We start from the raw sequence: 16,089 nt of genomic DNA, 5'->3' as shown, positions 1-16,089 counted from the left end.
TTTTTAGTTAGTCATCTAGGATATCCTTATCTTCAGTTTTCATGTCACCTTTATAATTCTTGATTCCTTTTACAGTATTGTTTCCTACATTTCTAAGCTTTTTAATAGCCTCCAAAACATTTTGCCTTCTTCTTCAAGTGTCATCCCCTAGAAGGAGGTTGACAACCACATCGCAGAACTCTTTTCTTTCTTTTGCTGCTCTGGAACATTTACAGTAATTCAAGCATTTGCCACCTACCTGATATTTATTTTCTATATCATTGCCAGTCTCCTCATGACTTTCGTTTAGCTACTTTCACACACAGCTTAGCTCTCTTACATTTTTCTCACCATTCTTTCAGGGTATCCACAAACTTATTTGCAAGGAACTTTTGGTATGCTTTCTTCTTTCCCAGGACTGCTTCTTTAACATCTTGTGTCCACCATGGTATTCTTATTTTTCTATCCTTGCAGACAACTTCACCACATACCTCCCTAACTGAATCAATCAATGTTTTCTACAGAGTTTGCCATTGAGGCTCCAAGGTTTGGTCCTTGTTTCCAAATTGTTTCAGTTTTTTTTTTTTTTTTTAAGTAGTTGAGCATACAGTTTACCTGTACAAGATGTTCAACTTTAATTAATTTTTTTAAAACTTTCTCACATACTGTTCTTTTCAATGTAATATCTAATTTTATACTAAGTGATGATCACTTACAATTTGAAATCCTCTGTACAGTCTTCTATCCTGAACCAGCATGCATATATCACTATCAACAATGATATAGCCAATGAGACTTTTCTTATTTCTTGTGTGCCTCTAATTTCTATAACCATTCATCAATATCAGCCACTCCATAATTATTCTTATTCTTGCAACACACCTCAAAACTTTCCTTGAATTTTCTTTGGCCCAATGGTCAGTCTCTTCTCAAACTGCACTTTCTCTTTGTTTACCATGCTTGTCACTTTCTAGCTTGCATTTTATATTCCTCATGCATTTGCTAACTACTGAATGTCTTGTACCTTCTTCACAATATCATTTCCCACAGTACTTGCTTGAGCCCACTGTACATTCATTTTACTCCTGCTCTATTTATTCACCCCTGACTCTTGATATACACAGTTGCATGCTATTAGCCAGTAATGTATCCTAATCATTTCATATATTATGTCAGGCTTTCTTTTACCCCATAACTCATCAACACACAATTTTGATGCAGGTTGATTATGAAGCTTCCCATAATCATCTGTCTTCTAATTCCATATATATTCACACTTAATAGTTACCATCTCCTGTTTGCCTACCTTCCAAGCATCATCTCACAATCAACCTCATATCATACAGAGATATCACCAAATTTACTGTACAATCTCATATTACTTCCATCATATGAAGCTCAGTTTTCCTTCAGAAATTCAACAAATTCACTCTCCTTGTATCCATATGCTAATCCACCAATCTTCTCCTTCCAGTCAACATTTCTATAATTCAAATCACCTATTATGATCATTGTAGATTGCAGGAGGATATTCAGTTGTTTGCAGCAGATGATGTGAAGCTGGGAAGGGTTATTAGTAATAGTGCAGATGTGGTAGTCCTGCAAGAGGATTTGAATAAGCTAGACAGATGGGCAAATGAATGAGTGTATCGGTTTAATGCAGCAAAATGTAAGGTCTTGAGGTTTGGAACACATCGATGGGATGCTGCATACTCTATTGGAGGAGCTATACTGGAGGAAGTTAGGGAGACAAGAGATCTGGAGGTTGATGATTGATAGAAACCGGAAATTGAAGGGACATATTGCAAAGGTGGTGAAGGTAATACAGAGGATTGCTGCAATAATGAGAAGGACACTGACCTGCAGAGATAAAAGAGTTATCATTCCATTGTATAACACCCCGATCAGACCACACTTAGACTACTGTTCTCAAATTTGGTCCCCAGGATTTGAAGGGGATAAATTAACTGTGGAAAGGGTACAAAGGGCAGATAACAAAGATGGTTTCAGGACTGTACAATGTTAGTTATGAGGATCAGCTGAGGGAATGTGGACTGCAGAGTTTGGTGGATAGAAGTAGGAGTGGTGATATACTTGAGACTTTTAAACTGTTGATAGGTGGTTATAGGATTGACACTGGGGAGTTCTTTTGCTTAGTTGAACAGCGGGAAGGAGTGATGAGAAGGGGCCATCCCTAGAAGTAACAAAAGGAAACTGTGAGCAAGAGGGTGAGGAGTGGTTTCTTTGCATGGAGGGTGGTTGAACCGTGGAATGCATTGTCTGATAGAGTGGTGAAAGCGAGAATGGTCAATGAGTTTTAAGGAGTGGTATGATAGACTTTGTGTTTCCTAGGAAGAACCTCCCACGATGAGTATTTTGACTCCTTGATGGCCTAAATAATAATAATAATAATGATCATCTTTCTTTCACTCACTCACCCCCCCACCCCACACACACACACATGTATGAAAACATGTTAATTTCAAAGTGAGCTTTTAAGTATATCAGAAAAACTTTTATCTTTTTTAATTTAACAGCTGATAATGCCTACCTACACATCCAGCTTCTTTGTTCCACTTGTTTTCTTTACAGCGATCACATCTTCTACCCTCTACATTAGTCCTACAAGGACACTGTCCAGAAGGTTCACACTGAGCTGATAAGGATCCAACTGGATCACATTCACATACTGAAAAATATTGTAAATAAAATTATTATTTCAAGCTAGAGAATTAAAAAATATATACATGTAGAAGTTCTTAAATAGCAAACTTAAATATTCAATTGGAATTTTATTTATTTTAAAAAAATAAATAAAGATCATAAGATTTATTGTTCAAAAGTAAAGTTTCAATCTTTGAATACCATTCTTCTATGGGGGGGGGGGATTAGTTACTGTAGCTCTGGCCTTTAACACAGCCCTTTTATATATCTTTTTTGGTGGTTGTTTTTTTTTTGTGAAATTTTGTAAGTGAATGTATAAAATATTATATTCTTTAGAAAAAGTAAACTTATTGATTGCAGTTTCATAAATATTTTTCAATGCATTATATTTTACATTTTATCTTTAAAACTTTGATAAAATTAGTCACACAAACAAAAACATATTTTATAAATAAGCAAAAGAACAGAAAAATTATGATATTTTTAATTTTAATCTTTTTATTAAGCAAATAACACCCACAAAAGATTCGGAAGTAGCCACACATGGGTGGCTACAAGCTGAATAATCCAGGTTTGGCTTAGAAATGAAACAATGAATTTTTATGAAGTCACTTCAGGTTTCTAATAAGCAGGGCGGTGATCTCACAGTAATTACCGAAAATCATCTATCATTTAAAAACTTTCACCAACATCCATGTACAAAATTTGACCCCCCCCCCTTTCCAGCCTGTTGAAATGGGGGCATTAGTGGATATGTTATGCATATCCACTCCAAATGTAGCTTAAATATTTGTTTCATAACAAATTTAAATACATTTTTTTTAATTTTGTTAAAAATAAAAATAAAATTTAATAATTTAAAAAAAATAAAATTTAATTTTTTTTTAAAATAATGTTTAAAATTCATTTTAAAAATAAACTGAAAATAAGGGTATTTTTAGTAACTTTATTTCAAATTTTGTCCTTTTATAGATTTTAAGAATTAGATTAAAAAAATAATATTACTGATATGGGGGTGCTTAAGGGTTAAAGCTGTAAAACTGAGAGGAGACCTCCACATAGCTTTTAAAGGAATGCAGAGAACCAACCAGGGCTTCTGACCTAATGTTCAATCCTCACCTTCTCATGGTGCACCCTGTTGAGTATCTACCTGGATACAGAACGAACGAGGATGGGTTGGCAATTTGCGATTTAGCCGACCAAATTGTATTCATATTGGCTTAAACCAATACACAAAATGATGGTACAACATGACAAAATTTCATGCTGGCTGAGCTGTTGCCCGGGTTAAGCAAGGTCCCCGTTGTTTTCACCAGAGATCCAGAGCGAACAGTGAAAAGTCAGCTACTGGAACAAATCTGAAAGCACACCCCAACTCAACATCACCAGAGTTAAAGATCAGTACTATCAACATAACAAGCCTGAATGGCAAAGAAATAGCTAGCTGCGGAACTAGATAAGTACCAGATCAACATAATAGGGGTGACTGAAACAAAAAAGACAAAAACTGGTGAGATCTTTCTGAGCGATAAATAGAATATGTTATATTCAGGCAATGACAATTGAGGAAAAGAAGGAGTAGCCATAGTATTCAACAAAAAATATGAGGCTGATCTTCTTGAATGGCAGGCAGTCTCAAGTAGAGTGATGTGGGCAAATATCAGAATGAGGAATTGGACAACTAGACTTATTTGTGCCTATGGTCCGACAGAAGGATCTCCTAAGGTAGAAGTGGAGGAATTTTTTGATGCTTTAGAGAAAGCATCTGACACAATGAAAAATGAAAAGTTGGTGCTTGTTGAGGATCTAAATAGCAGAGTAGGAAATGATTGTGAGACATACAAAAATATTTTGTATGTCTGACAAAACAAAAAATGAAAGAGTTTGAGAACAGGAACCAAACCTTGGAGATTCAATGGCAAGCCTTGAAGAAAACCCTGATTGACTCAACTAGAGAGGCATGTGGTTAGGTTGTCTGCAAGGATAGAAAAATCAAAACTCCATAGTGGACACGGGAAGTTAAAGAGGCAGTGAAGGAAAAGAAGAAAGCATATCAAAAGTTCCTGGCAAAATACAGAGACAAATGTAAGAAAGCTAAACACTGCATAAAACTAGCTAAACAAAAGTCATGGGAGGACTTTGGCAAGAACATAGAAAATAAATATCAAGAAGGTGGCAAAATATTCTGGAGGTTGTTGAAGAAGCTTAGAAATGGAGGAAAGAATGCTGTAAAAGAGCTTAGAGATGATAAAGACTGCATAAATCTAGCTAAACAAAAGTCATGGGAGGACTTTGGCAAGAACATAGAAAATAAATATCAAGAAGGTGGCAAAATATTCTGGAGGTTGTTGAAGAAGCTTAGAAATGGAGGAAAGAGTGCTGTAAAAGAGCTTAGAGATGATAAAGGTGACATGAAAACTGGAGAAAAAGATATCCTTGAAGTATGGAGTAATTACTTCAAAAAATTGCTAAATGAAACAAGCAGTGCTAGCACAGTGGTAAAAAACACTGACCAGGCATGCTGTCAGGAATACATATCCATACTTGAAGTAGAAAAAGCCATCAAAGGCTTGAAGTGTGTAAAGGCAGCAGGAGTAGATGATATTCGACCAGAAATACAGAAGTATGTTGGTATAAAAGTTTTACAGTGGCTGCACTGCATAGTTCAGAAAGCCTGGACAGAGGGATGAATTCCCAGTGATTCTAGTAGAGCTCTCATAGTACCCATATATATATAAAAAGGAAAATAAAATTGAATTTGAGAATTACAGAGGTATTTCCTATTAAGTGTTCGTGGCAAGATTTATACAAGCATACTTGAGAAACGGTTGAGAAGAATTGTGGAAGAAAAGCTTGGTGAAGAACAAGCTGGATTCAGGTCAAATAGAGGCTGTCAAGATTAGATCTTCACTTTACGACAAATAGTTGAGAAAGCATGGGAATATAACAAAGATTTGTATTTAAGTTTTGTCGATCTGGAAAAGGCATATAACAACGTGCCAAGAGAGAAGCAATTCAATACGCTACAGTTATATGGTGTCAATGGGGCATTATATCAAGCAATACTTAGTCTTTATTTGAGTTGTAAGTCAGCAGTTAGAATTGAAGGAAGTACAAGAAGATAGTTTAATGTTAAATCTAGTATGAGACAAAATGTACATTAACCCCCTCTGTTATTCATTATCTACATGGATCACATTATGAAGGAAAGTGGTATTAAACATGATATCAAAATTGGATATGTTAATGTCAGCTCTTTGCTTTATGTGGATGTTGTTATACTTCTAAATAAATCCGCTACAAGTTTGCAAGATTCCCTGACTAAATGGAATAACTGTTGTAATAGATATGGTAAGAAGGTCAGCAAAAAAAAAAAAGACAAAGACAATGAAAATAGGTAGAATTGTCGAAAATGTCAACTGCATTGTGAACGGAGAACCTGTGAAACAAGTAAAACATTTCAGCTACTTATGCACGATTTTTAGTGAAGATGATAAATTAAAAATGGAAATAGACAACAGAATCAACAAAGCTAGTATGGTAGGAAGTCAATTGAATAAATTTATATGGAATAAGAGAGAAATTAGTCAGAACACTAAATTAGCTGTATACAAGACAGCATTCAAACCAATTTTAACTTATGGATCTGAGAGCTGGGTCAGAAGTAAAACACTTGACCAAAGGCTAGAGACTGCAGATATGAGAGTCCTGAGAAAGATTAGAGGCATGAACATATGGCATCAATGGCAATATTATATTAAAAACAATGATATTAGGAAAGAACTTGACATTGTCAGTATCCAGGAATGCGTTAGCAGAGCTAATCTCAGGTGGTATGGTCACTTAAAGAGAATGGGCAAGGAAATATTAGCAAAACAAGTGTTCTCTGCCAGGTTGGCAAGAAAATGACCCAGAGGAAAACCAAGATATAGGTGGATTGATATAGTACAAAGTGCCTTAGATGATAGAAATATAAGATCTGATAATATTGGCGTCTTGACAAGTAACAGACTGATTTGGAGGAAAATTGTAGATAGGAAGTTAGTAATGATGTAAATTTTTCATGTAGTACTATCATATCCTGAAAACCCTTTGAGTGAACATGTCAGGAATTTGATGATGATGATATTACTAATATTCTTTAAAAGTAAACACATTTCGTAGAACCAATTATTCAAAATGTGAATTTTTTCTTGACATAAATCATATTAAATTATTTCATGTAATCATGTAATTTATGTATTTCTGTGAGTTTGATTTTATGCAATTTTGGTGAAAAACATTTTGGTAAAAATTTATTTATTAGTGATAACTGAGACTAAATGCATAGTAATTATTGAGGTTGTTAGTATGTTTAGTAGCAAATTTGGCATAATACATCTTACAGTTAAAGAAGACAAAAACAATAAGGAGATTAACCAGATGTATGGTGCAAAAATCAAATGCAATGAATAGAGCGGATTTTTTTGAAGATGGTTCATTGTCAGGAATTTAGTACTTATGTGTCGGAGAATGTTGAAGATGTATTTGTTGAGAGCTTGAACAAGAGAAGTGAAAGAGTGTGGATATGCAGAAAGTGTGATGTTTTAACAGACTGCAAGGAGTTAAATGAGAGTCGAGAACAAGGAGTGAATATTAAAAGAAATGTGGAAAATAGCGAGGAACATAACACTGAGAATGGTATCAGCCAGAAGGACGAATGAGAGAATATGAATGCAGAGAATAAGATAAAGAATACGAAAGAGACTGAAAGAGCAAAAGCAAGTGTGATTGCAAAAATGGAAGAAAGCATGAGTGATGGACTGAAAGCAAGAATGATTGTAAGAATGGAAGAGAATCTGACTGATAGAGCAAAAGTGGGAGTGATTGGCAATACAAATTAGGGCATGACTGCTCAAATGCAAGAGTTGAAGAATGAGATAATTGAAATGAGATGAGATAGACATTTGGTGAAGATGAACAGAAGAGTACAAAAGAATAAAATAAAAGACAGTTTTGGAAAAAGTGAATAATTCAAGAGTAACACTGTATATTCTATTATGAAAGCTACTATTATTCTATTATTTAAACTAAAATCAGAGGAGCTATACTGGAGAAAGTCTGGGAGACCAGAGATCTGGGGATGATGATTGATAGAAACCTGAAATTTAGGGGACATATTGCAAAGGTGGTGAAGGTAACACAGAGGATTGCTGCAATAATGAGAAGGACACTGACCTGCAGAGATAAAAGAGTTATCATTCCATTGTATAAGACTCTGATCAGACCACACTTAGACTATTGTTCTCAGATTTGGTCCCCAGGATTTGAAGGGGATAAATTAACTGTGAAAAGGGTACAAAGGCAGATAACAAAGATGGTTTCAAGACTGCAATGTTAGTTATGAGGATCAGCTGAGAGAATGTGGACTGCAGAGTTTGGTGGATAGAAGGATGGAGACTTTTAAGCTGTTGAGAGGAGGTTACAGGGAGTTCTTTCACTTGGTTGAACAGCAGGAAGGAGTGATGACAAGGGGGCCATCCCTGGAAGTTAAGAAAGGAAACTGTGAGCAAGAGGATGAGGAGTGGTTTCTTTGCATGGAGGGTGGTTGAACCATGGAATGCATTGCCTGATAGAGTGGTGAGAGCGAGAACAGTCAACGATTTTAAGGAGTGATATGATAGACTTTGTGTTTCCTAGGAGGGACCTCCCACGATGATGAGTCTTGATAGACTTTGTGTTTCTTAGGAGGGACCTCCCACGATGAATCTTTTGACCCCATGGAGACCTGAATAATAATAATAACAATAATAAAGGTGTGGTAGATGAAAGGGTACACAAAGTCTGTTTACCAGGAGGAAAGATGAACAGGATGATAGATACTTTGGATATGAGAAGTAAGTGTGCAAACTAATTAGTGGAGGTGGTAGGAATAAATGATTTGGTTGGACAAGGGAGAATGTGAGGATGGATATCAAGAGATTATTCAGGGGTGAAAGACATCGATGTGTTTGGAAGAGTGGTTGATGTACTAAACAAGTATGACAATGGTGAGTTGAGATGGCAAGCAATAATTATGAAGAGAAGGTTAGCAGAGCTGCGTAAGGAGAAAGGGATGCAGTTTGTTGATGTATGGAATTTGAGGGATGAATAGAATTGTATAATAGAGACTGCATTTGAATGGATATAATGTGAATAAACTGGAGAGACTGTTGCTAGAAGGAAGTGTCATGAATGATGTGAACAAGGGATCAGAGGAAGTCAGATGGGAAGTGAACAAGCAGGAGGGTGGATCAGGTAAGACCAAAGTGCTTATGAACGGAATGGAAAGGAGAATAATATGTGAGAGATGAGAATGTGAGAACAGGAATGTAAGCTGTCAGAGAGAGATGATCAGACTTATTATGGTCTGAAAAAACAGCTCTATACTACAGATACAAAGCTGAGCATTCTTAATGCAGTTATCATCAGTAGCTACTTATGGATGTGAAACTTGAAACTTCTGGAAACATTAAAAGAATGGAAAAGGAAACTCTCAAAACAGTAACAGAGGATAGAATTATTGGGGAAAAAAGGAAAGCAGATCCTCGGTGTGATGGAAGGATAGTGTGTCAGACAAGACGGGTCTTCAGAGAGGTGAAGCATTAAGAAAAGCTCACAATAAGATCACCTAGTGAGAACATGTGGTACATTACTGATAATAATAACATTACTGATAATAACATTACTGATAATAACAATAACAGACTATAGCCCTGCTGACATCTAATGAAATTATGCAATACTGAACTCACAGATTACAGGTCTATTACTAATGCTTTGGATCATGAGAGACAAAGAATAAAAGAAACAGAAGTTATGGGGGAAAAAAAAAAAAAAAATATATATATATATATATATACACCCTCTGTCCAAAAAGAAACTGAACTTTTTGAAAATAGAAGAAACTAGTGGTACCACGTGTTGCATCTTTTTTTTGTTGTCAAAAGAGGCAACCTTCATTAGTGTCGTGTCAACTGTTTATGACATTTGTTTCATTAGAAGCTGAATTATAGTGCCAAGAGTGACAGTGTGTTTTGACAAATGGTCGGAAAATGAGTTACAAACAGAGAGCTGTGATTGACGTTTCTGTTAAACTTGGAGAACGTTTTGCCGAAACGCATCAAATGCTTCAAAAAACATACCGTGATGAATGCTTTATATTAAATTATTTCATGTAATCATGTAATTTATGTATTTCTGTGAGTTTGATTTTATGCAATTTTGGTGAAAAACATTTTGGTAAAAATTTATTCATTAGTGATAACTGAGACTAAATGCATAGTAATTATTGAGGTTGTTAGTATGTTTAGTAGCAAATTTGGCATAATACATCTTACAGTTAAAGAAGACAAAAACAATAAGGAGATTAACCAGATGTATGGTGCAAAAATCAAATGCAATGAATAGAGCGGATTTTTTTGAAGATGGTTCATTGTCAGGAATTTAGTACTTATGTGTCGGAGAATGTTGAAGATGTATTTGTTGAGAGCTTGAACAAGAGAAGTGAAAGAGTGTGGATATGCAGAAAGTGTGATGTTTTAACAGACTGCAAGGAGTTAAATGAGAGTCGAGAACAAGGAGTGAATATTAAAAGAAATGTGGAAAATAGCGAGGAACATAACACTGAGAATGGTATCAGCCAGAAGGACGAATGAGAGAATATGAATGCAGAGAATAAGATAAAGAATACGAAAGAGACCGAAAGAGCAAAAGCAAGTGTGATTGCAAAAATGGAAGAAAGCATGAGTGATGGACTGAAAGCAAGAATGATTGTAAGAATGGAAGAGAATCTGACTGACAGAGCAAAAGTGGGAGTGATTGGCAATACAAATTAGGGCATGACTGCTCAAATGCAAGAGTTGAAGAATGAGATAATTGAAATGAGATGAGATAGACATTTGGTGAAGATGAACAGAAGAGTACAAAAGAATAAAATAAAAGACAGTTTTGGAAAAAGTAGTGAATAATTCAAGAGTAGCACTGTATATTCTATTATGAAAGCTACTATTATTCTATTATTTAAACTAAAATCAGAGGAGCTATACTGGAGGAAGTCTGGGAGACCAGAGATCTGGGGTTGATGATTGATAGAAACCTGAAATTTAGGCGACATATTGCAAAGGTGGTGAAGGTAACACAGAGGATTGCTGCAATAATGAGAAGGACACTGACCTGCAGAGATAAAAGAGTTATCATTCCATTGTATAAGACTCTGATCAGACCACACTTAGACTACTGTTCTCAGATTTGGTCCCCAGGATTTGAAGGCGATAAATTATTATTATTATTATTATTATTATTATTATTATTATTATTCAGGCCTCCAAGGAGTCAAAAGACTCATCGAGGGAGGTCCTTTCTAAGACATAAAGTCTGTCAAGACTCATCGAGGGGAGGTCCCCCCCCTGAGAAACACAAAGTTTATCATACCACTCCTTAAACCCACTGACCGTTCTCGCTCCCACCACTCCATCAGGCAATGCATTCCACGGCTCAACCACCCTCCACACAAAGAAACCACTCCTTACCCTCTTGCTCACAGTTTCCTTTCGTAACTTCCAGGGATGGCCTCTTGTCATCACTCCTTCCCGCTGATCAACCAAGCGAAAGAGCTCCCCAGTGTCCACCCTGTAACCACCTCTCAACAGTTTAAAAGTCTCAATCATATCACCTCTCCTTCTTCTATCCACCAAACTCTGCAGTCCACATTCTCTCAGCCGATCCTCATAACTATCCTTGTACAGTCCTGAAACCATCTTTGTCATCCGTCTTTGTATCCTTTCCACAGTTAATTTATCCCCTTCAAATCCTGGGGACCAAATCTGAGAACAATAGTCCAAGTGTGGTCTGATCAGAGACTTATACAACGGAATGATAACCCTCTTATCTCTGCAGGTCAGTGTCCTTCTCATAATAGCAGCAATCCTCTGTGTTACCTTCACCACCTTTGCAATATGTCCCCTAAACTTCAGGTTTCTATCAATCATCAACCCCAGATCTCTTGTCTCCCCTACTTCCTCCAGTATAACTCCTCCCATAGAGTATGCAGCATCCCATCGATGTTTCCCAAACCTCAAGACCTTACATTTTGCTGCATTAAACTGACACCCCCATTCATTTGCCCATCTATCTAGCTTATTTAAATCCTCTTGCAGGGCTACCACATCTGCACTATTACTAATAATCCTTCCAAGCTTCGCATCATCCGCAAACAACTGAATATCCCCCTGCAATCCACTGGCTATGTCATTGATATAAAGGTTAAACAATATAGGTCCTAGTACTGAGCCCTGTGGGACCCCACTTGTAACCCTCTGCCTCCTTGAAACTGCTCCACCATACACAAGTCTCTGATACCTATCAGACAGCCAATCCTGAATCCAGTTGACCAATCTGACATCCAGACCCATGTGCTGCAACTTAAATATCAGCTTATCATGTGGCACCCTGTCAAATGCCTTCGCCGAGTCTAAGAAAATTGCAGTATATGCCTTTCCCTCATCTAATGCTCTTGTAACTTTATTATAAAAGGCTAGCATATTGCTAAAACAAGAGCGTCCTTTCACAAATCCATGTTGATTCTCACAGATAACATTACCCTTATCTGCCCAATGCTGTACACGGTCCCTCACTACTTTCTCCAAGATCTTAACAACTACTGATGACACACAGACTGGCCTATAATTAGACACTTCCAGTCTGTTACCACCCTTATGCAATGGCACTATCTTCCCTTCTTTCCATTCCCTGGGCACCTTTGCCAAAGCCAGACTTTCATTGAAAAGCCACGTTAAAGGTATTGTCAATTCCCTAGCACATTCTCTCAAAACTCGTGGCGAAATACCATCCAGTCCCACAGCTTTACTGACATCCAGAGTACTCAGTATCTGAAACACACTCTCCTCCTGTACCTCCAGACCTCGTACCAGTCCTATCCCTCTAGCATTAAAACTGACTCCTCTAGGATGAAATACTCCAATAAAGTGTTCATTGAACAATTCCACTATGTCCTCTGCATCAGTCACTCTATTCCCATTTTTATCCCACAACATCATTCTTCCACAGTCATTTCTCCTCCTACTGGCCACATAGCTAAAAAATTCCCTAGGATTTTCTTTGGATCTTAGGGCCAATCTCCTCTCATATTCCAGTTTCGCTTTCCTTACCACACGAGTCACTCTTCTGGCCTATGTCTTATATTCCTCATGCATCTCTTCACCTGTCTCCTTATATCTCTTCCATAGCCTCTTTTTCGCATGCAATTCCTGTTTAATATTGTTTGTCATCCACTTTACTCCAAATTGCGCCCTCTTCTTCACTCGTGGTATACAACTTACCATTGCTGATAACAAATATTCTTTCACAATTTCCCACGCACTGGTGATATCCCTGCCTTCCAATTCCTCCCTCCATGAAACTTCCCGAAGTTGACGTCTAAGACTATTATAATCACCTGCCTTATAATTCCACATAAGTTCCCGTCTCTTTGATACTCCTGCATGTCTATTCATTTTCCAAGTCAAAACTATATGGTCACTCTCTCCAACTGGTGGGAGAGACGTCAACTCAGTTATTATCAACTCTTCTGATGCTATAACCAAATCCAAAATTTTTGAACCTCTTGTTCCCTCTGTTACATGTTGCCTAAGACATTTGTCCCTCAAGAATTCTAGAAATTCCATTCCCCTATTGTTACATGCATCTTCCTCTCTCCAATTTATACTACTGAAGTTAAAATCTCCCATAACAATCATTCTTCTTGCACTTGCCAAACTTAGCTGTCTAAACATCTCCTGATCCCCATCCTCTGTGCTCCTGGGTCTGTAGCAACACCCCACTAAATATCCTGTCTTGCTTACCTCTACCTCACACCATACGCTCTCAAAATCATTTGTCTCACTACCTTCCAAATTCTCCACTCTTAGAGGACATAGGTCATCACTTATCATAAGCAGCACCCCACCACCACGCTTTCCCCTCCTATCCTGGCGAAAAATGCTATACCCAGCGACTTCTATTCCTGTTTTTATATCCCCTTCTGTCAACCATGTCTCAGTGATCGCAATAATTTTTGGCCAGGCTGATGCTATCTGCGCCACCAATTCCTCTCCCTTATTCCGGATACTCCTGGCATTAGTATACAGCATATAAATGCCATTGTTTCTATACCCAGCATTATCCCTTCTAGACTCCACTGGGCTCAGTCTTACCTGACATTGTCTCCCTTCTCCCAAGTATCCATTCCCACAAGAGGCCACCCCTGCTATCATCCTCCCTGGGACACACTGACTCGTTCAGAACAGCAATCTCTCCAGATGCCTACGTCCTTCCTCATTCAAATGTAAACGGTCTCTCGCAAACAACTCCTTTCTTTCCTCAAACGCACTCCAAGCATCCACATATACCAGTCCTCTCTTGTCACACATTCTCGCTATTATGCCATTCAATATCACCGCTCTTCTGCTCAGCTCATCATTATCATACCTAGGCAACACGCACACTATTTTTCCTCTCTCTGTCTTCTTCCGTACAGTCTCAAGCAAAAATCTCATATCTCTCGCTGCCCGACTTACATTACCACTCAAGTCATTTGTTCCTACCATCACAATCATCTCATCCACCCTTTCACTTCTCTTAATTGCCATAGCCACCCTTTCTATTGTTCCTCCTGGCAAACACTCCTCACGCATCCTATCCTGAACACCACGGATCATTGAGTCACCATACATTATACTTCTTACCATTCCATCGCTCCTATAGTTTCCATTCTCTCCTCTTCTTTCATTCCCATACCTCTCTCTTCTACTGTTTCCATTCTCTCCTCTTCTAGCACTCCCATACATCTCTCTCATTCCCTCTCTCCTACTGTTTCCATTTTCTCCACTTCTAGCACTTCCACATCCCTCTCTCATTCTGTCTCTCCTACTACTGTTTCCATCCGCTCGTCTTCTAGCATTCCCATACCTCTCTCTCATTCCATCTCTCCTACCATTTCCATTCTCTCCTCTTCTAGCACTTCCATATCTCTCTCTCATTCCGTCTCTCCTACTGTTTCCATCCTCTCGTCTGCTAGCATTCCCATACCTCTCTCTCATTCATAAATTAACTGTGAAAAGGGTACAAAGGCAGATAACAAAGATGGTTTCAAGACTGCAATGTTAGTTATGAGGATCAGCTGAGAGAATGTGGACTGCAGAGTTTGGTGGATAGAAGGATGGAGACTTTTAAGCTGTTTAGAGGAGGTTACAGGGTTAACACCAGGGAGTTCTTTCACTTGGACAGGTCTATTACTAATGCTTTGGATCATGAGAGACAAAGAATAAAAGAAACAGAAGTTATGGGGGAAAAAAAAAAAAAAATATATATATATATATATATACACCCTCTGTCCAAAAAGAAACTGAACTTTTTGAAAATAGAAGAAACTAGTGGTACCAAGTGTTGTATCTTTTTTTTGTTGTCAAAAGAGGCAACCTTCATTAGTGTCATGTCAACTGTTTATGACATTTGTTTCATTAGAAGCTGAATTATAGTGCCAAGAGTGACAGTGTGTTTTGACAAACGGTCGGAAAATGAGTTACAAACAGAGAGCTGTGATTGACGTTTGTGTTAAACTTGGTGAACGTTTTGCCGAAACGCATCAAATGCTTCAAAAAACATACCGTGATGAATGCTTATCCCATACTCAAGTTTACAAGTGGTTTAAGTGATTTCAAAGTGGTTGTGAGATGATTGAGGACGACGACAAGCTGGGCCATCCAAAAACTGGACTGAGCGAAGTTAACATCCAAAAAGTGCATGATTTCATCAAAGAAAACCTGAAATCGTCTGCGAGATTGATTGAAGATGAATTGGGGATTACAAAATCAACTGTGCACAACATTTTGAGCAAGAGTTTGAGCCTTTGTAAATTGAATTCGCGATTTGTTCCCCACAAGTTGACTGATGACCAAAAAATGTATCGAATTGAACACTGCAAGGACCTCATTAAAACTGCTCATAAGGACTCAAACTTCCTTGAAACGATCGTTACTGGTAATGAAATGTGTTGTTTTGAGTATGAGCCCAAAACAAAGCACCAGAATGCTGAGTGGAGACCACTAGAAAAGGGGCATACGAAAAAAAATCGCTTGGAGAAGTCAAAAGTAAAGATAATGCTGATTTGTTTCTACGATTCCAAGGTCATTAGAATTAGTTCCGCCTGGCCAAACATCATTGGTGAGTATTATTTTGAAGTTTTAAAGCGATTGATAGAGAGAATTTGTCATACGGCATGAATATCATGATGCAGGCAGCTGGTCACTTTTGCACGATAATGCACCATCTCATCGTTCGAACATTGTGAGACAGTTTTTGAGCAAAAACCAAGTTTGTGTGTTGGATCACTTGCCATATTCACCACATTGATTTAGCACCCTGTGACTT

The 16,089-nt window shown here is 37.6% G+C and overlaps 1 protein-coding gene across 1 annotated transcript in view; it reads right to left on the bottom strand.

Moving 5' to 3' along the window:
- The window catches only part of LanB2 (laminin subunit gamma-1), a 403,913-nt gene that overhangs the window by 173,746 nt on the left and 214,078 nt on the right, over window positions 1-16,089 (bottom strand). Inside the window, exon 16 of the mRNA XM_090405827.1 lies at window positions 2,531-2,668. Coding sequence (XP_090261953.1) covers window positions 2,531-2,668 — 138 coding nt within the window. The remainder of the gene's footprint in view (window positions 1-2,530; window positions 2,669-16,089) is intronic.

Source organism: Typopeltis vanoorti, chromosome 15, assembly GCF_054136105.1.
Source record: "Typopeltis vanoorti isolate ZY-2024b chromosome 15, IOZ_Tvanoo_1.0, whole genome shotgun sequence".
Classification (NCBI taxonomy): Eukaryota; Metazoa; Arthropoda; class Arachnida; order Uropygi; family Thelyphonidae; genus Typopeltis; species Typopeltis vanoorti.
This window is presented reverse-complemented; position numbering and strand designations above follow the sequence as displayed.